The 27,345-nt window shown below is 40.9% G+C and overlaps 1 protein-coding gene across 6 annotated transcripts; it reads right to left on the reverse strand.

Annotated features, from left to right (window-relative positions):
- Window positions 1–41: 41 nt before the first annotated feature.
- ZNF23 (zinc finger protein 23) lies at window positions 42–26,894 on the reverse strand. Of its 6 annotated transcripts, XM_088830839.1 has the most exons (9): window positions 24,736–26,894; window positions 17,943–18,011; window positions 16,716–16,825; window positions 14,169–14,362; window positions 13,651–13,767; window positions 8,383–8,447; window positions 6,038–6,164; window positions 5,052–5,165; window positions 42–2,476 (listed from the first exon to the last, which is right to left on the reverse strand). In XM_088830839.1, the coding sequence occupies exons 6-9, from the start codon at window positions 8,413–8,415 to the stop codon at window positions 678–680; spliced, it is 2,073 nt and encodes a 690-aa protein (XP_088686965.1). In that variant the 5' UTR covers window positions 8,416–8,447; window positions 13,651–13,767; window positions 14,169–14,362; window positions 16,716–16,825; window positions 17,943–18,011; window positions 24,736–26,894; the 3' UTR covers window positions 42–677. The 6 variants fall into 6 exon arrangements, with proteins under 6 accessions (XP_088686965.1, XP_055268352.2, XP_055268350.2 ...); XM_055412377.2 differs by having other exon boundaries at window positions 17,943–26,894; XM_055412375.2 differs by having other exon boundaries at window positions 16,716–26,894.
- Window positions 26,895–27,345: the final 451 nt, after the last annotated feature.

A 27,345-nucleotide genomic window follows, 5' to 3' on the forward strand; every position in this document is an offset into this window, starting at 1 on the left:
AATATCACAAATTTTACAAAGGTATTTCCACTTTTTGTGCTTTATCTTTTATTTGGAGTTATTTAAAACAAAAGCATAAAGATTCAATTTTGAAAAGCCAATTTATCAATACTTTCCCTCATGGTTGGTTTCTAGCTTTCATTTGATGCTTAGAAAGGTTTTCTCCATTCCATGAAAATAAAAAGATTTACTCATATTTTTCCCTTAAGGAAAACTTTATTGTTATACCTCTTTACAAACTGATGCATGCTTGTTGTCAAATATTAAAGGGCAATAAATTAAGTAAGTAAAGAGTTTTTCTATCTAAGAAGGTATTGCTCTCTTCGATTTGACTTCCCTTCTGTGGCCCTCAGTGGAGATCTGTAAGTCCTCCACATAAGTCCTACATAATAAGTTTATACCCAGAAAATTGACTCTTCTTGATGCTATTGGGAATGGAATATTTTCCTTCATTATATTTTCTATTGGTTGTTGGTATAAACCAAACTATTTATTTTTGGATGTTATTTGAAAACTGGTCATCATTCTTGATTTAAATTGAATAAAATGAAAAAGATTTGTTTCCTTGTGACAATTCGGCCATATTAATTTCCCTTTCAGGGTTTTCCACCAGGGTGAATCTGAGGACACTTGATCCAGTTCAGCATTAATGTTGACAATTTTCTACATCCCTTTCGTTAGGACTTTTCTTCACTGTGGATGCTCTGATGCTGACCAAGTTGGAAGCTAAACCTGAAGGCTTTCCCACACACATTACACACAAAGGGTTTCTTCCAAGTATGAACCGTCTGATGTATAATACAGTCAGAACTATAGCTGAAGCCTTTGCCACACTCCACACATCTGAAGGGTTTCTCCCCAGTGTGGCTTCTTTGATGCCTAATTAAATGAGCATTAACATGGAAGGCTTTTCCACACTCCTTACACTGAAAGGGTTTCTCTCCAGTATGGATTCTCTGATGCACAATATAGTCAGAACTACAGCTGAATGCTTTCTCACATTCCATACATTTGAAAGGTTTCTCCCCAGTGTGTATTCTCTGATGCCTAGTTAGTTTGGCATTGATGCTAAAGGCTTTCCCACATTCCTTACATTGATAGGGCTTTTCTCCAGTGTGGATTCGGTGATGATCAAGTAGGTTTCTTTTAGAAGTAAAGCATTTCCCGCACTCATTACATTCAAAGGGTTTCTCCCCAGTGTGAATCCTCTGATGCTGCATTAATTTTGCATTAACGTTGAAGGCCTTTCCACACTCATTACACTCATAGGGCTTCTCCCCGGTGTGGATTCTCAGATGCTGCCGAAGCTGGGAGTTACACCTGAAGGTTTTGCCACATTCTTCACACTCATAGGGTTTCTCACCTGTGTGGATTCTCTGGTGCTGGATTAATTTCCCTTTGACGCCAAAGGCTTTTCCACACTCAGTACACTCATAGGGTTTCTCCCCCGTGTGAGTTCTCCGATGCTGAATGAGTTTTGCATTACTACTGAAGGCCTTTCCACACTCCTTACACTGAAAGGGCCTCTCTCCAGTGTGGATGCTCCGATGCTGCCTAAGCTGGGAACTGCACCTGAAGCCTTTCCCACACTCAGTACATTCGTAAGGTTTCTCTCCAGTGTGGATCCGCTGATGCTGAATTAATTTTGCATTAACATTGAAAGCTTTCCCACAGTCATTACACTCATAAGGTTTCTCTCCAGTGTGGATTCTCTGATGTATGATATATGCAGAACTGCAGCTAAAGCCGCTCCCACACTCCTTGCACTGATAGGGCCTCTCTCCTGTATGGATTCTCTGGTGCCTACTTAGACTCCCGTTAACACTGAAGGCTTTTCCACACACCTTACACTGATAGGGCTTCTCCCCACTGTGGATTGTCTGATGTGTAATATAATGGGAACTGTAACTGAAGCTTTTACCGCACTCTACACATTTGAAGGGCTTCTCCCCACTGTGAAGTCTTTGATGCCAAATTAATTTTGCATTGATGCTAAAGGCTTTGCTACACTCCATATACTGATGGGGCTTCTCCCCAGTGTAGCTATCTTGACCCTGATTAAGTTGAGAGCTATAGGTAAAGTTTTCCATTAATTCTTCACATTTAAAAGGTCTTTCCCCAGAATTAATTATCTCCTGTTGAATAAGTTTTGTGTCAAAGCTGAAGGCTTTCTCCAGTCCTGTACACTCAGGGGGCTGCTCTTCAGTGGAGCTGGTATGACACTGATTCAAATTTGGACTCCAACTAAAGAAACACTCCTCCATGGGGCTAGTACTGTCTTTCACCATCCTGTCAATGACATTGCTGTTTTCTTTCTTCACACTTCCTACTGAGTGGACCTCCTGCTGTTTCTCTAGGATACAGGTTTCTGAAAAGTCTGTTTCTTGAAAAGAGTTCCTCTGAAGTTCATATGATGTATTATATTTTTCTTCATACATTTCTTCTGTCAAATTATCATCAGTCTGGATATCAATATCTAACATAAAAAACAAAACATAAAATATCATGTAAGAACCATGTTTAAAAAAAAAGAAAAAGAACTGGGACAGAATACATGATCAAAGTAATCAAGAGGGCTCTTTAAAATCACCAGATTGGGCCAAAGAATCTAAAATTGGAATAACAGGTAGCTATTAAAAAAGTGAAAGAAACCCATGTGTGCTGACATGAAAAGATGTCAAAGATATACTGTTTACTGGAAAAACAACTTGGGATATGGTATGTAAAATATCTTCCATTTTTGTACAGAAAGTAAAAAGGGCTGACATACATCTATTTGAATATGGCTAGAAATCTACTGCAGGAATACACAAGAAACTGAACAAACTGGCACAGGAATTTTGGGAAACCTCCCCACTGCTTCCACTTTATGTACTTTTTGTACTGTTTTGAGCATGTGCAAATATTACAAATAGTAATGATTTTAAAAGATCACCAGTCTCTAAACCAATAGCCAATAACAAGAAGGTTAAGAGTAACAGCAGTGCAACAAAATTCTAGGTCTTATCTGCCAGATCAACATCCCTTCTATCACATCATATTTTACTACACTCTGCAGTTTCTGTTAATAAAAATGGAAATTGCTTAAGAAGGAAAAGACACAGAATCCAACAACATGTGGCAACAAGGGATGGCAAGTATTGACAGCACTAGGAAGCAAATGGGAATGAATTTTGTTTGTTTTCTTAGAACTGAATTTCTAGGCTTTCCAAACTTTCTCCTTTAATCTCTTTCTGTACTTGTGAATGACTCTGTTCAGGCCCAATTGATCCCTTTGACCCCACCTCTTCCCATTTCCACCAGAACACTGCTGAATTCACCTGGTCTTTCCTCATACCTCTTCCTACAATCCTAAAATTGGTCACTCTCCAACATTCTGTCATCTTATTACTTTTTCTATAATCCCCACAGTCCTAGTAGAACTAATGATCTCCACACTTATTCTCAAATTTCTCAAAATTGGCCTCAAAATGTTGCCTCTATTTTTTCATGTTTCATCTCTTCTCAATCACATGTAATAAGCCCCCTACCCCCAGTATTTCATTATACCAAGACAATAATGCGAAACAGTAACCCCAAGTCATCTTTCTTTACCTGCAGGACATGGGTTCAGTCCCTTGTCTGGGAAGATTTCACATGCCACGGGGCAACTAAGCCTGCATGCTGCAACTACTGAAGTCATCAAGCCCAGAGCCCATGCTCCACAACAGAGTAGCCTCTGCTCGCCACAAGTAGCGAACACCCACATGAAGCAACAAAAGACCAAGTGCAGAGATAAATTAATTAAAAAAGAAATCAACTCTGCTGACATAGGTCTTGTGCCCTATGACTTCCCTTTCTGCCTGCCTAGAACCCATTTGGTTCCTTATCCCAATTAACCTACAAACACTAATGAGATGAATTTTTCTATCCTCTGCTGACATCATGATGGGTTGCTCAAAGACTTCAGGACTGTGGGCTGCCTACAGAATGAAATCTAGACTTCTCTGACTGAGAATCTCCAAAACACCACTGACTTCCCCCTCTGTTGGTCAAACACTTTAAACTCTCCATTTCATTTCAAAAATGTGTCTCCCTTGGTCAGTAAACATCTGGTTGTACGATCACAAAGAACAAAAATCCAATGAAACCATCTTTTTTAAAAAAAAAAAAAGATTTATCAAAAGGATGCAGGAGTATCTTATGGACCCCAAAGGCAGGAATTAAAGCTGAGCCTCATGAGAAATGGGAAATCACCTGGCAGCTACTCTGTGTGAGCCCATGAGAACCTCATTACTTCAAGAGAGAATCTTAATCTTGGCCCTGCCCCAAACTAACTGAATGACAACCTGCACATCTGCAAGATGCCCAGGTGATGCATTCATTCTTCTTTTGAGAAATGCCAAACTGACAGCAGTACTTCCTCCCACCTTACTTCCTACAGCTTATTATATACAGCTTTCTCCTAAAATACATTAGTAAATAATAAAACCAAATTTAACTGAGCACACACTATACGTTAGGCACTTGGTACATGTTCTCTCATTTTATCACCAATCCACAACCCACAGGACTATTACCTCATTTTATAATTATTACTCATTTTCAACAGTGAAAATACTATTAGAGAAGGCAAATAACTGACCTGCTCAAAGTCACACAACTATGAAGTAGCAGTTAGGACTGGATCTGAGAAAGTCTACTCCAAAGCCGAGGGTAAAAGACTTAATTCTGTATCCTTCATATTAAGTGGATGGTGCATAGAAAATAGCAAGGACCCAAAGAAGTACTGAATCCATTCCTTTTGTTTCAGAAAGGTAGAATAACAAAATCAGGATTGAAAAGAGAATGAAGCATTCAAAAAAGATCTGTTCCTGGAATTATAAAGAAATAGTGAACTACAAAAACAGAAAGGTCTCAAATGTTCCTATCTCTAGAAATCAAAATTTATTTAAATGTTACTCTGTACACTTGGCCAATAAACATGGCACGCTTCTATGTTGCTGAAGTTGACTTTCTTCCTAAAGGGTTAAACTACTTTCCAGCATAAGGGCAATATGTGCCTCCCTTACCAGTCCAGAGGCCCTGGGGGCCTGTGCCTGCTCCAGAGGCCAGGGGAGATGGGCCCTCCAGCTCACCTCCTCCCTCTAGTTGTGAGATCACAGCAGGTTTGAGAAGGGGAAATCCTGTTTCAGGGAAAGGAAAAAGGAAAGGCAGGTGAATAAGCTCCCACAGCTGATTTTCTAAACCTCTTCTCAGATTGTGTCAGTAATGGGGAGAGAAGGAAAGAGCCCTAGGGGGGGTCCTGTGCCTAAGAACTATGGGGAAGCCGGGGAGTGGGGTGGGTAGGAAGGTGTATGTGTAGGGTGGAGTGGGAAGCAGAAGCTTGAGAAGATGTGAGAGGATTTGGGGACGGCCAGACTGAGACACTTCATGCAGGGCAAATAAAGACATTCTGTCTAAAGGGACAGATACCATTTTTGACCATGGCCTAAATAATATTCCAAGTACACTGAGACTCCTAGAAAGACTCAAGAGATGCAGGTTGGGTGAGGGGGAGTGAGTGAGTGATGTCGATAAGTCATGTCCAACTCTTTGCGACCCCATGGACTGTAGCCTACCACGCTCCTCCAGGCATGGGATTTTCCAGGCAAGAATACTGGAGTGGGTTGCCATTTCCTTCTCCAGAGGATCTTCCCAACCCAGGGATTGAACCCAGGTCTTCCACATTGTAGGCAGATGCTTTAGTGTCTGAGCTGAGGGGGAACCTGAAGGTTATACCGCAAAACAGGAAGTTACTTTTTTTCCTCTCTGTATCCAGAACAGCCTATAGTGTGAATCAAGAGTGCATGCCAGTGCCAGCAGAGTCTTATATTGGCCCTAAAAGGGCTTAAGGTTCATCCTTCCCAGCAACCCCTGGGTCTAGGAAATTAGGAATCAGCTCCTGAGGTTCCTACTCCGTAAAGGATTACCAGAAGCCCCCTTGCAACCAGTAAAGGGAAAGGAAGCCAGGAAACCCTAATAAGCAGTCTGAGTCCCAGGGGGAGAAAGTGCTTACCCAGGGAAGCCACATTCCCATAATTCTCCAGCATCACATCCCTGTACAGGGCCCTCTGTGCAGTGGACAGGCCGTCCCACTCCGTCTGGGTGAAGTACACAGCCACGTCCTCGAAGGTCACCGACTTCTGAAACAACAGGTTCCTGCTGCCCTACGGCCAATTCCATGGCTCATGCCCTAGGTGAGGGGCAGAGGGCAGTATGAGGGCTTGAGGAGGTGCTTGTGGAGAGCACAGAGGTAATAGGGGAAAATATTTACAAAAAACACCTGGAAAGTAAGGCATGGCATATCTGGCTCACAGCAGAGAAACCTAATGCCATATTTCATACTTACAAAAGAGGACATTAAGTTGAAATGAAAGAAAACAAATTCCCATGACTGAGTTCTCCCAATGCAACTGCTTTCTTTCAGTTAAGCTACCATGCCCCTCACTGATGGAAGCAGCACTGGACCCACCCATAGGCTACACACTCCTGGCCTTGAGGCCTTGCCTTCTGCGCCCAGCTTACCACAACTCGCCCTCACCCTCAAGCCAGCTCCAAAGCATATCCATGGCTTCTATCCCATCCACCCCCAGCTGCCACAGATTTCTATCATGCGCCCTCTATGAGAGGATGTGCAGCCTCTGCTCCAGCACCTCCAGCAGAGGAAGCTCAGTGCTGCCCAGGTCAGCTTGGCAGTGTGGGGGTGGAGAGTGGATTAACAGCAGGCTGCCCATTCTGCTTCCAAATGGGTTTCACTGAAAGCCTGTTTTCTGTTACCCTCTCCCATTCATCCTGTCCAACTTCACCCTGTCCAAGCCTCATCCTGTCCAACTTCACCCAAGACTTCACTGTCTCTCCAAGGAGGTTTGGGAAAGAAGAAAGGTCACCATCTTTTCAGTTACTCCTCTGCATCACTCCACACTCAGCACAGACTGCTTCCTCGGCCTTCTGAAACATCTTTGGGACACACTGGCAGCAATCTGCCTCTCAACTATTCTCTACCAGGATCTGTCTTGTTCAATTATATTGGCCTTCAACCCATCAACCATTCTAGTCCAACTTGTGAGCATTTCTGTGAGTCACTCATTGTGTGACCTGGATAAGTCAAGTAACTTCCCAGTACAAAATGAAATACCCTCAACACCAGACACCACCTGCTTTATCCCACAACCGGTGCTTCTTCCTGAATTCAAATCTCAGCTGGTGTCACCCACCATCATCCCCATAAAAAAGAAACCTGGTGATTCATTCCTAGCTCCTCCCTCCTTTACCCCACCCCAATCCTTTGACTCACTGTCCTAGAGATTTTTATGTTAAGCATTACCTGAATTATGTTAAGCATCCTCCTCTTTAGCAAAACTTGTCTTAATGAAGCCTACATCACCTAGACTGATGGGACTTTTTCTGAAGTGGTCACTCTGCTTTCAAATCACCCTCAAAACTATTCCTTATATAGCCATAAGAAATCTGACCACATTATGGTCCCACATGTGACACAGGGCTGAACAGTAAAGATTCGTACAATGACTGTGTGATTGTGAGCAAGTCACTTCTATCCCCTTTGCCTTTTGTTTCTTTTGTGGCAGAATGAACACAACACAGTGCCTGTCTCCCAGCGCTGCAGTCAGGACTGAGTGATCCATGTAAAGTGCTTAGTTATGGTGGCTGCAGTATAGTAAGCTTCAAGTAGTGTAACTAGAGTCACTGTGATTATGATTATTCCCAGACTAAAGTCCATAGAGGTCCATGGATGAGCATCAGGGGGTCCATGAAATCCTTGAAATTATATGGAAAACTCTGTTTGCTTGTTATTCTGGGGGAGAGTATCCACAGCTCTTAACAGAGAACTAAACTTTGACCACTGCACCCCAAGCCCTGAAAGCCTCTCCAGGGCACAGCGAGACATCCCACCCCACAGTACATCCTTTCTTTTCTCCTTCACTTGACCCCACTCTCATCTTCTGCTTGCCCTGGAATTATAGGCACAATCAGCTTTATGTGGATCTGGTCCTGCTATCCCTCTTTATCTATATTCCCTTTCCTGGAATCCTAGTCCTTTGCTATTTTCCTCCATTTACAGGCAGCTTCCTCTTCTCTTATTCACCAGAGCCCTCTGCTGGTGGAGCAAGACAAACCGCTGTGCAGAAGACTATACCTCTGCCTTCCCCTCACTTGCGTCTTTTCTTTCCTGGTCTCTGGACCCCAGCCCTCCACATCATCCCTCTTTTCACAAGCTCCAGCCCAGCAGGCAGAAGCATGGAGGCCCCCTCCAGTTTTCACAGCAAGGCTCACCAGCTTCCCTTCTCAGTTTTCTTCAATGTGAAACTGCTCAGAGGAAGAGAGGAAGGACCCACAGCTCACCTGGGGCCAGGAGGTCAGGAGCATGGCTGCCATCACCTGGTCTCCCTCTCAGAGGAGGACTGGAGCTGAGGGAAAACAGGGGAACAAGTGTAAGACAAGTCACCCCCACCAGGAACCATATAGCCCCTCACAGAAGGTTTGAGATACAGGCAGTCAGCATCCAAACTGAGGTGTGAGCAGAAGCTACCTGCCATGGTAAGAAAGGAGTGATCTGTTCAATGGTTCTGTGCCCAGGGGTCCTCCCAGCCATGACATCGATGCTCACTGCCAGGAACTCTGGGACTTTTACAATTCTGACATATACTGTACACACAAAAGTGTGTACATAAAATGCAGGTAGAGCCTGAAGAGTACTAAAACAAAGACTCATGTAGCAACAGTTCAGCTCAAGGGACAGAACATTCCCAGGGTCTTGGGCTTACTAATGTCTTTCTCTAAACGAGCTTCCCCTTCCATTCTACAACAAGAGAAGCCAAGATAAAGGGGCTGCAGCCCCCATACAGAGGCCTGAGTCAGGCTCCAGGGAGGCAGTTCATGCAGAAAGGTACAGCCGCTCTCTCCCATGTGCCTATTCCCCCATACAGCTGAGAGCCTTCAAGAGTACTGATACCTCTGTACAGATCTTGGAAGTTAGGCTCCTGCCCAGCCCAGCATTACAATGAGGAGGCCGGGCTGCAAGTGAGATACCAAGCTGGCTCCTCATACCTTCCAGGCTTCTGATGGCAAAGAAGCCAAGGCCTCAGATGCCTGACAGAGGGAGTCACTATAGCATCCAGGGTCCCATGGCCTAGCACTCCTTGTTCGTTATATTCCAAACGACATGGACTGGTTATTTCCTGATTTTTACTGCCTCCAAAGTCAGTCTTGAGATGTTATATTTTCTTAAAATATTGTCCATGTCTTTCAGAATTTAAACAAGTGTAGGATTATGGGAAACACTGGTTTGTGATTTTTTTACCCATTTTTTCCCATACCTGAAGCTTCTCTGCTTTTCCTACTTCTTTTGATATATGTGTTCTCCAGACCTTTTAGCTTTAGTTAATGTTATGGACTGAGTGTCTCCCGTCAAGATTTGTATGTTGAAGTCCTAATTTCCAATGTGACTATACTTGGAGACAGGATTCATGAAGACATAGTAAGTTAAACAAGGTCATAATCTGATAGGGCCAGTGCCCTAAGAAGAGGAAGAGACTCCAGAGCTCTCTGTCTCTGCCATGTGAGGACACAAGTGAGAAGCAGCCATCTGTAAAGAAAAAGAATCCTTACCAAGAATCAAATTATCTAGTACCTTGATCTTGGACTTCTAGCCTTCAAAATTAAGAGAAATCACTTTCTGTTGTTTAAGCAAACAGTGTATGGTGTTTTGTTATGGCAACCCAAGCAGACTATAAACATTAGGCTGAACTGTGGTTTATCTATGTTAACTTTGTTTTTAAACAACCAGCTTTTTAATTCTGAACACCACTTCCTTTTCTACTTTTTAATTAAGCTCTGCTTTTCTTAAAATTAATTAATTCATTTTAATTGCAGGATAATTACAATATTGTGTTGGTTTCTGCCATATATCGACATGAATGCCTGGGTGCACACGTGTCTCCCTAAGCCCTGCTTTGTAAAATCTGTTTCTCTAGCTCTGTAAGAGACACCTTATGCACCTTACCAAATCCTCTTGTCTACTCTTAGTCCAGTTCCAGAGGCTTTGACCAGCTTTGCACAAGTACAACCTGCCAATGCTTCCTCAAGGGTCTACACCACACATGGTAGTGGCTCCTGCCCTGGGGCTTCTCTGTCCTGTGTGGGACATCTGCAGACATCCACTGGGTCCCGAAGGACAGGGGAGTTAAAATCTGTGATGCCACCCTTGACCAACAGCAGACAGAGGTCAATGGATAAACATTTTCCCCTTTAGTCTCCCAGGTGGGCAGCCATGAGACTCCAAGGCTCTTCAAAGACCCCGTAAGTCAAAGCACCACTCTCCCATTGAGAGACCAGCCTGGCAACACATCCTTGTATTGGTTCCTCCTTCTCTGTTTCACTCCCCTCGTCTTTAACTCTGTCCCAGGACTAAATTTCCAAATAAACAGCCTGCCCACAAGCCTCTGTCCAATGTCCTGCTTTTAGGGAATGCTCAACTACAAAAGGTTCTACCAATTTTATTACATAACATTTTCTCCATAACCCATGGTTACTTTTACCTAATTGTTTAGACACCCAGTAAACAGTGAACTCTCACAAAACTCTGAGTCCTTATGTATCATGGGCAAATCCTTTCAAATCTTCCAGTTCAGTTCAGTCGCTCAGTCGTGTCCGACTCTCCGCGACCATTCTAACACTATTTAAACTGTAGCTGCTGCTGCTGCTGCTAAGTCACTTCAGTCGTGTCTGACTCTGTGTGACCCCATAGACGGAAGCCCACCAGGCTCCCCCGTCCCTGGGATTCTCCAGGCAAGACTGGAGTGGGTTGCCATTTCCTTCTCCAATGTGTGAAAGTGAAAAGTGAAAGTGAAGTCGCTCAGTCGTGTCTGACCCTTAGCGACCCCACAGACTGCAGCCTACCAGGCTCCTCCATCCATGGGATTTTCTAGGCAATAGTACTGGAGTGGCTTGCCATTAGCAGATACTAGCAAAATAAGTTAGTAGTAGTTTATTAACAGCACATCATGACTAAGAGGGATCATCCCATGAATGCAAGTAAAGTTCAATACTGGCATACAGATTATACTTTTTCACATTAATAAATCAAAGAAATATAAACATACTCTCCATCTCAGTGGATGTCAAACGTGTTTGATAAAATTCAACATTCATGCCTAAATTTCAAAATTAATACCCTAGGGAACCTCCCATATGTAGGTGATACACATACAAAATTATTTATTATCAGCAGTATTTTAGTAACAAAAGAATTGGAAACACCTTACATGTCCACTGAGAATACATGAACAAGCAGTGTTAGGGAAATTAAATAAATAGTCTTGTTTAGGCTTCAGAGACAAAGCAGAGCAGGCCTCTGACCTCGCTTCTGACCTACCTGGACACTGCCCTGACTACTGCTGTGGGTGCGAGCCACACCTGCTCTTAGTGTCAGAAGAGAAACAACAGATAGGTAGGGAGCAGATCTTGGAAACTGTTAAGTCCCTGGAGGAGGTCTGGCCAAACACTCCCAGACTTAGCAACATTCCAAGATTTGTAGAACAATGCAAACAGCACTGTAAAAAAATTAACATAATACCAGTGCTGCAGTTTTGCTCAGATTGACAATGATATCAGTTTTCTTCCAGGATCATAAAGGAGAACCCAAACTGCAATCTTTGAAGTTTCACCCATGGAGAGGATGTCCTGCCTGGGACCTTTTCCCAGTTGGGACTCCAGATGTGCTGTGACACAGGACTTCCCAGTGCTGTTTGAGTCTGGATGTTGGTCAAAACCCAATTTGGTGATGCATCCTCTGCTGTTTCTCTTTTCTTTTAATGTTAGTATATTAAAAGTAAGCTACATAATTCTCTAATAAATATTGCTATTGTTTACTTGTATGTAACAAGTGGCATATTTTGTTAACAAATCCATTGACCTTGAGATGAAGTGAAGACTTTCAGCAAAACAAGCTGTCATACTATTTTTACAATGGAACATCACCCAGTAGCAAAAATGAATGACTCATCAACACACACAATCCGGATGAATTTAGGATCATAATACTGAGTTAGGCAAGTCTAAGAAGACTTGCTCAGAAGACTTACAGACACCATGACACTACCTTCATAAAACTCAAAAACAAACAGAATTAATCACATTATTTACAGAAACAACTATATGTGATAAAATTATTTTTTAAAATAGGTAAGGGAATGATGGATTTCCCTAGTGGCTCAGTGGTAAAGAATCTGCCTGCAATGCAGGAGACTCGGATTCGATCCCTGTGTCAGGAAGATCCCTCGAAGAAGGTAATGGCAACCCACTCCAGTACTCTTGCCGGGGAAATCCTATGGACAGAGAAGCCTGAAGGGCTACTGTCCTTGGGGCTGCAAAATAGTCAGACATGACTCTTAGCAACTAAACAACAGCAAAGGCTATGATTAACACAAAATTCAAGAGAGTACCTCTAGGGGACAGAAAGTGGGAGCTGGAGTGGGGAGGAGCATACAAACACATGCAGCCATATTGGCAATGTTCTCCTTTTTATTGGAGTGTTTCATGGGTGCTCACATCACTACTATGCTTCATAAATGCCATGCTAGATCAATCTTCTGAATACATGAATTACATTTAAAATATATACTTATCTATATGATATGAAATAATTTTCAACATGCAAAAGGTACTGTGCTATCTTTTGTGTAAAACAAAAAGGAACTATAAGAAGATATATGTATATGTGGTGATTTGTGCAAAAAGAAATAAAAGGAAAAACCAGAAACTAAGGAGAATGGGTGCCTCAGGTGTGGATGGGAAGTCGGTGAAAGCAACTCAGGGAATGAAAATAGGGTGGAAAGAAACCTGGGGTGTAGAAGGGGTGACAGGAAATGACATCTCACTGAGTGTGTCTTTTTGTTCTTTCTAACCATAGTAATGCTCTGCATATCAAAATAAACACACACATACACGTACATAAATAAAAAAAAAAAATCAGCGAACCAGAACGGGATGGGGGTGACAACCTCCAAAAACTAAAAACAATAACAAATGAGCCTAACCATACCACAACATTCCTGCACTGAAGCGATGGGAAAGAAAACAAGTTAACTCTGAAAAATAATACTTTAACTAAACACTGTAAGGCTAAAAAGACCTGTACCCAAAGACTTCTTGAGGTTGTATGATTTTTATTTATTTTATTTTTTTAGAACAACTATATTCCAATTTTTTTTCTTTTTTTAAATTTTTATTGGAGGCTAAGTATTTTACAATATTGTATTGGTTGGTTTTGCCATACATTGACATGAATCCGCCCTGGGTGTACATGAGTTCCCGATTTTTAAATTTATTTCCATTCTTCCCTATTTGGCAGTTAAAACCTAAGACTACAAATTTTCCTTTGAATACACTACAAACCACAATCCAAAAGCTTTTCAAATATATGTATATGTATATATGTCTTCATTACTGCTTTATATTTTTAGTAAACTTGGTTTCCTGAGAGTATGAATGAGCAATTCAATAACTATTTTATGGGTATTCTACGACTGAGAAAATCAGTATATTCTACATTGTAAAAATCATTCCCAGGTCATCGTCATCCCACAGCCCGAGATGTTGGGCCCAGGTTACCTTTTGGAACTGACATCGCTCCAGAAGACAGTGCCCTCCAAAATCCGGGCTTCTTCCGCTCTCGGGTGCCCTGGAGGGGCTCGGCTTTTTCTGTTCCCCCACTGACCTCGATTCACCCTGTTTGAAAGTAAGGCACACAAAGCTTATACTTGAAACGCATACAGATAAAAGCCCCTGCACTAACCCAACACGTCGAAAGACTCGTGATACTATCTTAGGCCTCTTCATCTCTGCAAATATTCCACCCTTTGGCTGCTCCAACACAAGCTCCCAAAAGGCCAGTAGCATCTTCTCCAAAGTGCTAATTGCTCGCAGCTTCGCGGTTGTGACAATAACCCAGGCTTCGCCTTCTACCCGACGGAACGTAATCGGCTGCTAAGTCTAAAGTAGGCGCGAAGAGGAGCGGAAGAAGCCCACAGATACAGGAGATCCACCTCAAGCGAGCTTGGAGGAGCATCACAACCGCAACCAGAGCTTTTGACCAGGCACCGCCCCCGCCTCCCGCAGCCAACACTCACCTCCCAAGCTGGCCGCTCCGCGGCGCGGCCGGAAGTGCGTCACCAGACCGCGGCCGAGTCTCTCTAGCAGCAGCGCCGCTCCTTTTTGGATGTGCTCTGGCCCCGCCCCCTGCAGCGGAATCCCGGGTACTCTAGCCTGGCTTCCTTCTCCCGGCTGCGGGTCTAATAGAGAAACCAGTGCTCCTCGAGGTGGGCTAGGGAAGGCAAGAATGAGGTGAGCGATGGACCAACACCAGGACCTGGCGTCGGGGATCTGTATCGTAGTAAAGCTGCAGGTATAAACAGATTTGGGAATTGCCGGACTGGACCCCTGATCACACGATGTCAAACCTAAGGCCCCCTTTTTAAAACAAATATCTCCTAATGACCATCATAAGTTCCTGTCATGAAACTCATAGATAATAGCTTAGAAGATCATAAACAGTATAAACAACCTACTCTTTTAAAAGTAACGATATATAATAAAGGAGAAATAAAATAATTTATGATTTAAAGGGTATGTATTTCAGTAGGTAAATGTTTGGTAAGTCTGCTGTAGACCTAATAGTGAAATTGCTCAGTTGTGTCCGACCCTTTGGATCCCATGGACTGTAGCCTAGGCTCCTCCTTCCGTTTAATTTTCCAGGTTAGAGTACTAGAGTGGGTTACCATTTCCTTCTCCAGGGGATCTTCCCGACCCAGGGATTGAACCGAGGTCGCCCACATTGCAGGCAGATGCTTTACCGTCTGAGCCACCAAGGAAGCCTGTAGACCTAATAAGTCCTCAGATAACTTGCCTCTACAGATAGAATATGTGGGGTCCACAGCCATAATGCTGTATCTTATATTGGTATTTCAAAAAACTACAAGGTGTGATCCAGAATGGTTGATCACAAAATCTCCTGATTACATGTACACAGTAGTTTCATTTCTGGAGAATCAGCCATGTCAAAACTGTGCAAAAATACAATGTTTATCCTCATTAAAAATAAAGCTCTAGATTCAGGTCATGTGTAAGCAGTTTTTACCTATGTGAATGTCCATCAAAACGTATGAAAGCCTGTGAAAACTTTTCATAGGCAGGTCTGTGTTGTGCACTGCAGGATTTGTTACTCCTGGCTCCCAATCAACACTGCCAAATCTTGTGACAAAAATAGCCCTGATAAACTCCAAAATGACCATTAAAATGTAATTTTTACTTTTAATTTTGTTGAAGGTAAATGGCAGATTGAGGTAGGTGGCTGTCTATATAAGCCTTATATATATAAAGAACTCAATGGTGTAGTTAGGAGGCAAGTTTGGAGTTCAGCTAACTTTGGGTTGGTGAATTGAGGGCAGTATGTTTGTTAGGTGAGTTAGCAGAATCTTATATGCTTTGACTTATTTTGGGGGTTTGGCAGGGTGATAATGGTATATAAAGTATGAGAATTAGTGGGAGGATGGTAGGGGTTTGGCTAGGCAAGCTATTTCTCAGATATAAGCGTGCATGTGTGGTATGTGTGTAACTGCTCTGTATCCTGTGACCACTGATACAATAACACATTATGATAGATGATGCTGGAAAATAATACTCAATTTAAGCTCAGCTACTTCTTGTACAAGGGCTTCCCTTGTAGCTCAGCTGGTAAAGAATCCACCTGCAATGCAGGAGATCCTGGTTCAATTCCTAGGTCGGGAAGATCCACTGGAGAAGGGATAGGCTACCCACTCCAGTATTCCTGGGCTTCCCTGGTGGCTCAGCTTCCCTGGTAAAGAATCCGCCTGCAATGTGGGAGACCTGGATTCGATCCCTGGGTTAGGAAGATTCCATGGAGAAGGAATACTTCACTCTAGTATTCTGGGCTGGAGAATTCCATGGACTGTATATCCATGGGGTTCGCAAAGAGTTGGACAAGACTGATCGACTTTCACCTTCACTCTCAAAGCTCAGCTACAAGTTTCTTGACTGTGTTAAGGCCTCTGATGGCCATAGCTGAGTCCCAGCATCTCCCTCAAATTAAAAATGCCATAAGCATGAAACGAGTGAGCATGGCTGATTAATCATTAATCTATTGAGATGTATTACTGAAGGGGAAAGAGTGGGTGATTTTAAATGAGATAATCTTGAAGAACCAGATGCCAGATATAGTTCATTTATAGAAATCCTCATGGTTCATTGGCCTACTACAAGGAAAGAGGCACATTTGTGGGTGAGCTGATGATTTATCATGGCTTAATATAATTATGCTCTGCCTATTAATTATAATAAGCATGATGACTGGAAATGATCAGCTTTATGTGATATGCATGATTAAAAAAATATGTCCTGTGCAATATTAATCACTTCAACTACCCCTGTGAATGTTTGTGGGGACTGGAACCTATGTGAGTTGAATTGTTAATGTGTATGTAATATCAACAGGCTGATATGCATACTTATATACATAGGACAGATAAATGATTCATGATTATACATATCATATACTATGCATGAGAAGGCATATATATTTATTTACATAAGTGGAAGGGCACAAAATGCACAAAGCACACCATAATATTAGTTTTTAGATGTCATTTTTAAATACTCACACAGTACTTAAAGATAGTGTAAAATGTTCCATAAGCAAGCTGTTCAGGGAATCGCTGACGTAGAGTTCAGCTTTGGGTGTTGATGGAGGGCTGGAGCATCTTCCTGGAGTCTTAGGAAAAAATGTTATTTTCCTTTTCTGTTTTAGAAGAACAAACTAATAAATACACTACAAAGACTCTTCATTTTAGGAGGTTCTGTATAATAATGCTTGTTAGTGGTATAAGGACTACAATTATAGGAAAATACAGAACAGATCCTGTTTGTCAGATGATAATAAGCGAGTGATGGACAGGTTGTCCTCCAATTCATGTGACTGTTAAGAGGTCCCCTACAAGTATGCTGTTAATAGATCGCCTACAAATACTTTGGCCACCTGATGCAAAGAACTAACTCATTGGAAAAGACCCTGATGCTGGGAAAGATTGAAGCCAGAAAGAGAAGGGGACGACAGAGGATGAGATGGTTGGATGGCAATCACTGATGAGATGGACGAGTTTGAGCAAGCTCCAGGAATTGGTGATGGACAGGGAAGCCTGGTGTGCTGCAGTCTATGGGGTCACGAAGAGTCGGACACGACCGAGCAACTGAACTGAACTGAACAAGTACTCAGGATAAACACTGGCTAAGAGGTTATAATGTTATACTTCGTTGTTTTACTATATGAAGTATTGGGACCACTGATAAAATTAGGAATGAGATGGTTCATGCTAGTACACCTCCTGTTTGTTGTAAATGGATCACAGAATTGCATATGAAAATAAAAAATATCATTCTTATATGATGTGAGGGAGAGCACTGAGGAGGTTAGGTTGAGTATAACTCTCTGGGTACCCTAGAAGATCAGGTGAGACTAGTATTAGTAAGATTAAGATTAGAAATAGGAACAAGGCACCCAAGATATCTTTAATTGTCTAGTATAGTGTAGATGAAATGTTATATTGTTCATTCAGGATGAGATCCATTTTGGACTATTAGAGCCTGTTTCATGAAGGAATAATAGGTGAAGAACTGCTAAAGCTGCAATAATGAATGGGAGAATAAAGTGGAACGTGAAGAACAGGGGAAGGGTGGCTTTATCAACAGAGAATCCTCCTGAGAGTCATTTGACTAGGTTACTGCCAATGTCAGGAATTACTGAAAGGAGATTTGTAATTAATAACTGTTGCTCTTCAAAAGGATATTTAGCCTTGTGGTAAGACATAACCTATAAATGCTGTGGCTATTACCTTAAATAGTAGGATGACTCCAATGTTTCATATTTCTAGAAAGTGTAACATCCAAGTACAGGCCTCTCCCTACATGGATAAATAAGCAAAGAATTAGAATAGGAAAGGTCCAATTGCATATAAATACCAGATAATTCATCCATAGTTTATGTTTTAGTAGATATGGGTTACAGATGAGAAGGCAGTTATTATATCTGATGTATAATGTATTGTTAACAATAACCCTGTTAATATTTGTATAATTAAACAAATATAAAGCAGGGAAGAAAATTTCATCATGCTGAGCTATCATCCTAAAAGATGACGCTATGAAAGTGCTGCACTCAATATGCCAGCAAATTTGGAAAACTCAGCAGTGGCCACAGGACTGGAAAAGGTCAGTTTTCATTCCAATCCTAAGAAAGGCAATGCCAAAGAATGCTCAAACTACTGCACAATTGCACTCATTGCACATGCTAGTAAAGTAATGCTCAAAATTCTCCAAGCCAGGCTTCAACAATACGTGAACCGTGAACTTCCAGACGTTCAAGCTGGTTTTAGAAAAGGAAGAGGAACCAGAGATCAAATTGCCAACATCCACTGGATCATGGAAAAAGCAAGAGAGATCCAGAAAAACATCTATTTCTGCTTTATTGACTATGCCAAAGCCTTTGACTGTGTGGATCACAACAAACTGTGGAAAATTCTGAAAGAGATGGGAATACCAGACCACCTGACCTGCCTCTTGAGAATCTGTATGCAGGTCAGGAAGCAACAGTTAGAACTGGACATGGAACAAGACTGGTTCCAAATAGGAAAAGGAGTACGTCAAGACTGTATATTGTCCCTGCTTATTTAACTTATATGCAGAGGACAACATGAGGGACGCTGAGCTGGAAGAAGCACAAGCTGGAATCAAGATTGCCAGGAGAAATACCAATAACCTCAGATATGCAGATGACACTGCCCTTATGGCAGAAAGTCAAGAGGAACTAAAGAGCCTCTTGATGAAAGTGAAAGAGAGTGAATAAGTTGGCTTAAAGTTCAACATTCAGAAAACAAAGATCATGGCATCCAGTCCCATCACTTCATGGCAAATAGATGGAGAAACAGTGGAAACAGTGGCAGACTTTATTTTGGGGGGCTCCAAAATCACTGCAGACGGTGACTGCAGCCATGAAACTAAAGGACGCTTGCTCCTTGGAAGAAAAGCTATGGCCAACCTAGACAGCATATTAAAAAAGTAGAGACATTACTTCACCAACAAAGGTCCATCTAGTCAAGGCTATGTTTTTTCCAGTAGTCATGTGTGGATGTGAGAGTTTGACTATAAAGAAAGCTGAGCACCACAGAATTGATGCTTTTGAACTGTGGTGTTGGAGAAGACTCTTGAGAGTCCCTTGGACTGCAAAGAGAGCCAACCAGTCCATCCTAAAGGAAATCAGTCCTGAATGTTCATTGGAAAGACTGATGTTGAAGCTGAAACTCCAATACTTTGGCCACCTAATGGTAGAGCTGACTCATTTGAAAAGACCCTGATGCTGGGAAAGATTGAAGGTGGAAGGATAAGGGGATGATAGAGGATGAGATGGTTGGATGGCATTACCGACTCAATAGACATGAATTTGAGTAAACTCTGGAGTTGGTGATGGACAGGGAGGCCTGGCGTGCTGCAGTCCATGGGGTCGCAAAGAGTCGGAGATGACTGAATGACTGATCTGACTGACTGAGCTATTTGATAGGGCTGGTAGATCAGTAAATGCATTGTTAACAATTTTGATTAATGGGTGGGATTTAATTAATGTTGGTCATTAGTGTTAATACAGTTGGGACACGATTTTTCAAGTCATTGGCTATGATTACATTGCATGTAAGAATAATGATGACACACATTATATTTGCTTTAAGTACTATTTTGGTAGTTTTGTAGGTTTTTCTTCAAACCCTTCACAAATTTATTGTGGGCTTGGGTATTCTAGATTGAAAAATTCCATGGACACAGGAGCCTGGCGGGCTACAGTCCATGAAGTTGCAAAGAGCCAGACACAACTGAGCACGCACTTCTATGGGTTAATAAAGTGGTTGTGTACTGTAATAAATTTTGGTGTATTATTTTGTGCTTAATGATTTTTAAAATTTGTTTAAGAGGAATATGTTTAATAGTTTTAAGGGGAATGTTTAATACTGTTTGGTTATACAACAGCTATGTCTACTGAGCAGTATCCTGAGGTTTGAGATTCTAATAAAACCTTCTTACATATACTTCTTTCATGTTATGATAGAAATGCAAATTAAAACCACAAAGTGACATCCATTCACATACAATAAATGGTTATTATCAAGAACAAACAAAGATGTTGGCAACAATGTAGAGAAAATGGAACCTTTACACATTTTTTGTGAAAGTGTAAAATGGTGTGGACAATATGTACAATAGTTTGGCATTTCTTCAGAAAAGGTAAAATACAATTCAAGCTGGTTTAAGAACTCCATGCCTAGGTATATGCCACAAAGAACTGAAAACAGTTGTTCAAACAAAAACTTGTAGATAAATATTCATAGCAGCATTGTTGACATTGGCCTAATGGTAGAAATAATTCAAATAATCCATCAGTGGATGAATAGATAAGTAACAGAGGGTGGATCTATAAAGTTCCATATTATTCCACCATACACAGTAATAGAGTAAAATGGTGCATCTGCTGTGGAAAAGAATACAGTATGGTGGTCCATCGAAAACATAAATTAATGTATGACTTGTCAATGCCACTTCAGGATATACACCCAAAAGGTTTGAAGGATGGAGTGAAACAGATATTTGTACACCCATATTCATAGCAGCATTAAACTGGCCAAAAGGTGGAAGCAACCCAAGTGTCCATGATACATGAACTGATAAGCAAAATTTGATATATACACAAAGGTATATTATTCAGCCTTAAAAACTAAGGAAATTCAAACACATGCTACATCATGTATGAGCCTTAAAGCCATTATGCTAAGTGAAATAACCTGGGCATAAAAGGATGAATATTATATGATTCTACTTCTATGAAGTATTCAGAGAAGTGAAATTCAGAGACAGAAACTGTAATGCAGCTGACAAGGGTTAAAGGGAGTTAATGTTTAATGGATGCAGTTTCACTTGGAAAAAATGAAAAAGTATGGGAGATGAATGGTGAGGACATATTTGAACAATGAAAATGTAGTGAATGTCATGGAACTATATACTTTAAATGGTTTAACTAGTAAATGTTATGTTCAATAGATTTAATCACAGTGGAAAATGTGACTGAAATACTGACACAAGTTACAACATGCATGAACACTGAAAATACCCTAGAAAGAAGCCATATAGAAAAGGCCACCCAGATCATACTCACCTTGTGTGCTTTAAATCCATCAAGGTTGTGAAAATGAAAGTCTCAAGATCACTTCCAGAAAAAAAAAACTGGATCAGAATGGAAAAAGACATTTTCATACTTTGGGACAGGTGGTAGAAGTGGGCCTGTAGATTGTATCAGAAGGTAAAAATCATAATGATTTCTCATTCTGGGGTTATAGGGGTGTTCCCTGGGACAGTGTCCCTTTGTGGGGTAAAACACAAAGGAAATTATCATTTAAACTGGCATATGTGGCAAATCAGTGATGACTGGGAAATGTGATGTGAAAGTTGCTCAGTCATGTCCAACTCTTTCGAACCCCATGGACTATACGGCCCATGGAATTCTCCAGACCAGAATACTAGAGTGGGTAGCTCTTTCCTTCTCCAGGGGATCTTCCCAACTCAGGGATCGAACCCAGGTCTCCCACGTTGCAGGTGGATTCTTTACCAGCTTAGCCACAAGGGAAGCCCAAGAATACTGGAGTGGGTAGCCTATCCCTGATATCCTGAGCTATCAGGGAAGCCCGGGGAATGTGAACCTACAGATAAAGAATACACTGTACTGCTACTTCAAGTTTTCTACATGTTTGAAGTTAGCAAAAAGTAAATAACTTTTCAAAACAAACATGTCATCTACTTTTCTGATACGGTATTAAGACACCAAACTTCATGATAGGGGCCAAGCCCTCCCCACATTCAGCTCTCCTAAAATGGTTAATTACTCTTATAGGAATCCACATATTACTAAGAGGTACTGTGGGAAGATTATATTAGTAGCCACTATGTCTTGGGTCTTGTGGATGACTTAGAATATGGTAGAAACAATGAGATTTTTGAATTATAATTTTCCACATCAAACTGCCAAAAGTTACAAGTAATACATAAATTTAGTAAAGTTGTATGATACAAAAGTAATACACAAAAGTCAGTTGAGTTTTTAACATACTAATAAAGAAGTATCAGAATGAAAAATTAAGAAAACAATCGCATTTACAACTGCATCAAAAAGAAAATATCTAGGTGTAAATTTAACCAATGATGTGAATGAAACACTTGCATAATGAAAACTGGAAGACACTACTAAAGAAACTGAAGAAGAAACAAACAAAAATGTTCCGTGATTGAGCATTGGAAGACTATTGTTAAAACGTTCCTCCAGCCAAAGCAGTGCACACATTCAATTCAAACACAATTAAAATGGCATTTTTCACAGAAACAGAATTAACAATTCTACCATGTGTGTAGAACCAAAAAAGACCTGAAGGAGCCAAGGAGATTCTAAAGATGAAAGCACAGCTGGAATCAACTTACTCCCTGACTTCAAACTACATCACAAAGCTTCAGGAACCAAAACAGTGTGGAACTGGCACAAAAACAGGCACACCCACCAGAGGAACAAAACAGAGAACCCAGAAGTAAACTCAAGGACATACATTAGGATCAAATCCCCTCAATAAACTGATGCCCAGGAAGCTAGATACTACACACCAAAAGAAAGGCACTGGAAACTGTCTACACCACACACAAAATTACCTAAAAGCCACAATTTTCCACATCAAGTCCTTTTCTGGCTCCTCTGAAAATGGATTGCTGCCCCCCACCCAGGAGTCAGCCACATACAGGAAGCTTCACCCTACTTTTTCTTTGCCTTTTACTCCTGCAGCAGTGCCTCCCAGCAGGTCTTGAAAACACTGAACTCCTGTCTGCACATGTGAGTGTGTCCTGAGGAAACTGAACCTCTTGTCTGCGTTAACTGAGCCAGGCACAGTCTGGAAGTCAAAGCCCTGGTGAATCCTGAGACAACCAAGCTCCTGTCAGCTGCATGGAATCAAGTCTTCCAGATGAATACGCAGGCACCTCAAAAGCCAGAGAGGTAGACTTGGCTCTGCCTGCTGGAAAGTGCAGGCTTCAACCACTCAAACCTTTCAGTTGAGGCCCTGTGCCCATCTGAAAGGTCTGATGAATCCATTAAGTTTCAAAACTCAAATTGAGCCAAAAATTCCATGATAAGCCACAAATGGAAAGGAAAAGATTTTCAAAACACTTAGCTGATAAAGGATTTGTATTCAAATTATACCAACAACTATAGAACAAACAGCCCCATTAGAAATGGCTTTATATCTGAACAGGAGACCTACTTGGCCAACGAAGATAGTAAACAAGCATATAAAAATATGTTCAGTATCACATACCGTTAGGGAATTACAAATTAAAACAATGAGAAAGTACTATACAACTATTAAAACTGCTGAACTAAAAAAAAAAATGATACTACCAATTGATGCAAGTGTGAGGAACAACAGAAACTATCCTTCACTGCTGGTGAAATGGATATACAGCTACTTTGCAAGACATTTGGGAAGATTTTTGCAAAGTTATACAAATCTCACTGTGGAAAACAATATGGTAGTTCCTTAAAAACTTAATATATGATCTATCAATTTCACTCCAGTATAAATACCCAAAATATCTGAAAGCAGAAACTGAAACAGATATTTGTACAACCATCTCATAGCAGCATTATTCACAGCAGACAAAGGTGGAAGAAATTCAACTACCTACTGACAGGTGAATGAAAAACAAGATATAGTACAAATGAATAAACACAATGGGATATGATTCAGCCTTTAAAACTAAAGTAATTCTCAAACATGCCACAACGTGGATGAAGCTTGAAGTCACCCCACTAAGTAAAATAAGTCAGTCACAGAAATACAAATATTGTACTATTCCACTTACACAGATATCCAGAGAAGACAAAAATAATGTGGTTTCCAGGGGCTGAGGGCACCATGTTAATAGATAAAGAGTTTCACTTGAGAAAGATAAAGTTCTGCAGATGGAGGGTATTTGTACAACAATATAAAGGAGGGTAACGCCACAGAACTGTACACTTAAAATGTTTAAATGGTAACTGTCATGTATTTTTAATCACAGTAGAGAAAAATGAATTAAGTACTGATAATTGTTACAATATGGATGAACACTGAAAACATTCTCAGTGAAAAAAAGCCATATAGAGAAGGCCACCCAGATCACATGTTCATCTTGTGGGCTTTAAATCCATCAAGGTTATAAAAATAAGGGAAAATTGAAGTAATCATTCCAAAACAACTGGATCAGAACAGAAAAAGTTATTTTCACACATTTGGACAACTGTTAAAAGTTGAAGTGAGCTTGTGGATTAAATTATAATGTGGGAACCACAGAATTTCTTGATTGGAGGGTTATGTGTCATTCTGAGGAGAGAATTTCTGTTGTGGGTAAAACACACTAGAGTATTCTGTGTGAAGTGGCAAACGTGAATACTTTTTACTGCTGTGAAATTTTGTTTGAAATTATTAGAAAGTAATTTACTTTTCAAAACAACCATGTCAGTACCATGCCAGAAAAACAGAAGACCTTAACTCTGTTATAAATGAGACTTACCTAGATCCAGTTTAACCAAAGTTGTGATATTAACTGGCCTTGTAGGGGGCCACATGTTATTAAGACATATCATAAGAAGATTACATTAGGAGCCACCATGTCTTTGGTATTATAGATGACCTGAAATACAGTAGAAACAATGGGATTTTATTTTTTTAATAATTTTTTAAATAATTTATTTGGAGGCATTGGGTCTTAGCTGTGGCATGTGGGATCTAGTTCCTTAACCAGGGAACAAGCCTAGACTCCCTGCATTGGGAGCAGAATTTTAGCCACTGAACCACCAGGAAAGCCCAACAGTGGGATTTTAGAATTACAATTTTCCACTTCACTCCACATTAAAAAAATTGCTGGAATAAAATTTAATAAAGTTGCAAAATATAAAATTAATATATAAAAATCAGCTAAGTTTCTATGCACTAATAACGAACCATGAGAAGGATAAATTAAAAAAGCAATCCTACTTATAACTTCATAGAAAAGAAAAAAAATATCTAGGATAATTTTAACCAAGGATATGAGACTCCTACTTGTACTTGGGAAACTATAAAGCCCTGATTTAAAAAATGAAAGAAGACACAAATAAATAGAAAAATATTCTGAGCTCATGTACTGGAAGAATTACTATTACTAAAATGTCCATTCTACCCAAAGCCATCTGTAGATTCAATACATTCTTGATCAGATTTTCAAAGGCTTTTTTCATAAAACTAGAAATAATCATCTTAATATTTCTATGGAACCACAAAGGACCCTGAACAGCCAAAGAAATCCCGAGAAAAAAGAAAACAGCTGGGAGTCAGAAATCTCCCTCCAACTTCAAACTATATCGTGGCGCTAAGGTAACAAAAACAGTGTGAAACTGTCACAAACACAGATGCGCGATAAAGGAAAAGAATACAGAGCAAGCCCAGCAAAAAAATTCACATGCAGATAGTTAATTCATGAGAATAGGGCCAAGAACATACAACATGGACAGTCCCCGAAAAAAAATGGTGTTAGGGAAACTAGACACTATACACCAAGTAATTAATTAGAGAACACATGGGACGAAATGAATATAGACAAACTTTACAACTTACACCCAAGTTTACCCCAAATTGTCCACAGACAAATTAGGAAACTATAAAAATTCTGAAAGAAAAAAGAATCTATATGACCTTGGATATGGGGATGACTTTAACACACACCACCAAAAGCCTATCAACAAAAGAAAAAAGTTAATAATGTGGATTTTATAAAATTAGAAATTTCTATTCAGTGAAAGATCTTATTCAGAAAGCCAAAGACAAACAACAAATAGAAAGATGTTTGCAAAACACATATCTAGTAAAGGATTTGTTCTCATTTTGTCCTAAGAACTCTAGAACAACAAACCTCATTAAAAATGGGCAAAGATCAGAACAGACTCCTGGCCAAAGATATGCAGAGCAGAAATAGGTACACAAGAATACACTCAACATCACAAAAACTGTTATTGTTCAGCTGCCAAGTTGTGTCTGACTCTCTGCAACCCCATGGACTGTATGCAGCCCATCAGGCTCCTCTGTCCATGAGGCTCTCTAAGCAAGAATATTGGAATGGGTTGCCATTTCCTTCCCTATCACATACCATTGAAGTGAAGTCGCTCAGTCATGTCCAACTCTTTGCGACCCCATGGACTGTAGCCTTCCAGGCTCCTCTGCCCATGGGATTTTCCAGGCATGAATACTGGAGTGGGTTGCCATTTCCTTCTCCAGTGGATCTTCCCGACCCACGTATCAAACCCGGGTCTCCCACATTGTAGGCAGACGCTTTACTGTCTGAGCTACCAGGGATGATCATATAACATACCATTCAGTTCAGTTCAGTTCAGTCACTCAGTCGTGTCCGACTCTTTGCAACCCCATGAATCACAGCACGCCAGGACTCCCTGTCCATCACCAACTCCCGGAGTACACTCAAACTCATGTCCATCGAGTTGGTGATGCCATCCAGCCATCTCATTCTCTGTCGTCCTCTTCTCCTCCCACCCCCAATCCTTCCCAGCATCAGAGTCTTTTCCAGTGAGTCAACTCGTCGCATGAGGTGGCCAAAGTATTGCAGTTTCAGCTTTAGCATCAGTCCTTCCAATGAACACCCAGGACTGATCTCCTTTAGAATAGACTGGTTGGATCTCCTTGCAGTACAAGGGACTCTCAAGAGTCTTCTCCAACACCACAGTTCAAAAGCATCAATTCTTCGGCGATCAGCTTTCTTCACAGTCCAACTCTCACATCCATACATGACCAAGGGAAAAACCATAGCCTTGACTAGACAGACCTTGGTTGGCAAAGTAATGTCTCTGCTTTTTAATATGCTATCTAGGCTGGTCATAACTTTCCTTCCAAGGAGTAAGCGTCTTTTAATTTCATGGCTGCAATCAGCATCTGCAGTGATTTTGGAGCCCAAAAAAATAAAGTCTGACACTGTTTCCACTGTTTTTCCATCTATTTCCCATGAAGTGATGGGACCAGATGCCATGATCTTTGTTTTCTGAATGTTGAGCTTCAAGCCAACCTTTTCACTCTCCTCTTTCACTTTCATCAAGAGGCTTTTGAGTTCCTCTTCACTTTCTGCCATAAGGGTAGT

Source organism: Moschus berezovskii, chromosome 22 (assembly GCF_049115385.1).
Source record: "Moschus berezovskii isolate FMDL1 chromosome 22, NW_MosBer_1.0, whole genome shotgun sequence".
NCBI classification, from domain to species: Eukaryota; Metazoa; Chordata; class Mammalia; order Artiodactyla; family Moschidae; genus Moschus; species Moschus berezovskii.

Excerpts from the sequence above, each read along its gene's own strand:
- ZNF23 (XM_088830839.1), bottom strand. The coding sequence starts at position 8,415 with ATGGCAGCCATGCTCCTGACCTCCTGGCCCCAG. Across the intron at positions 6,165-8,382 it reads TCCTGACCTCCTGGCCCCAG|AAGTCGGTGACCTTCGAGGA; the intron begins GTGAGCTGTGGG and ends CTGTTGTTTCAG. Across the intron at positions 5,166-6,037 it reads TGGGAATGTGGCTTCCCTGG|GATTTCCCCTTCTCAAACCT; the intron begins GTAAGCACTTTC and ends TCCCTGAAACAG.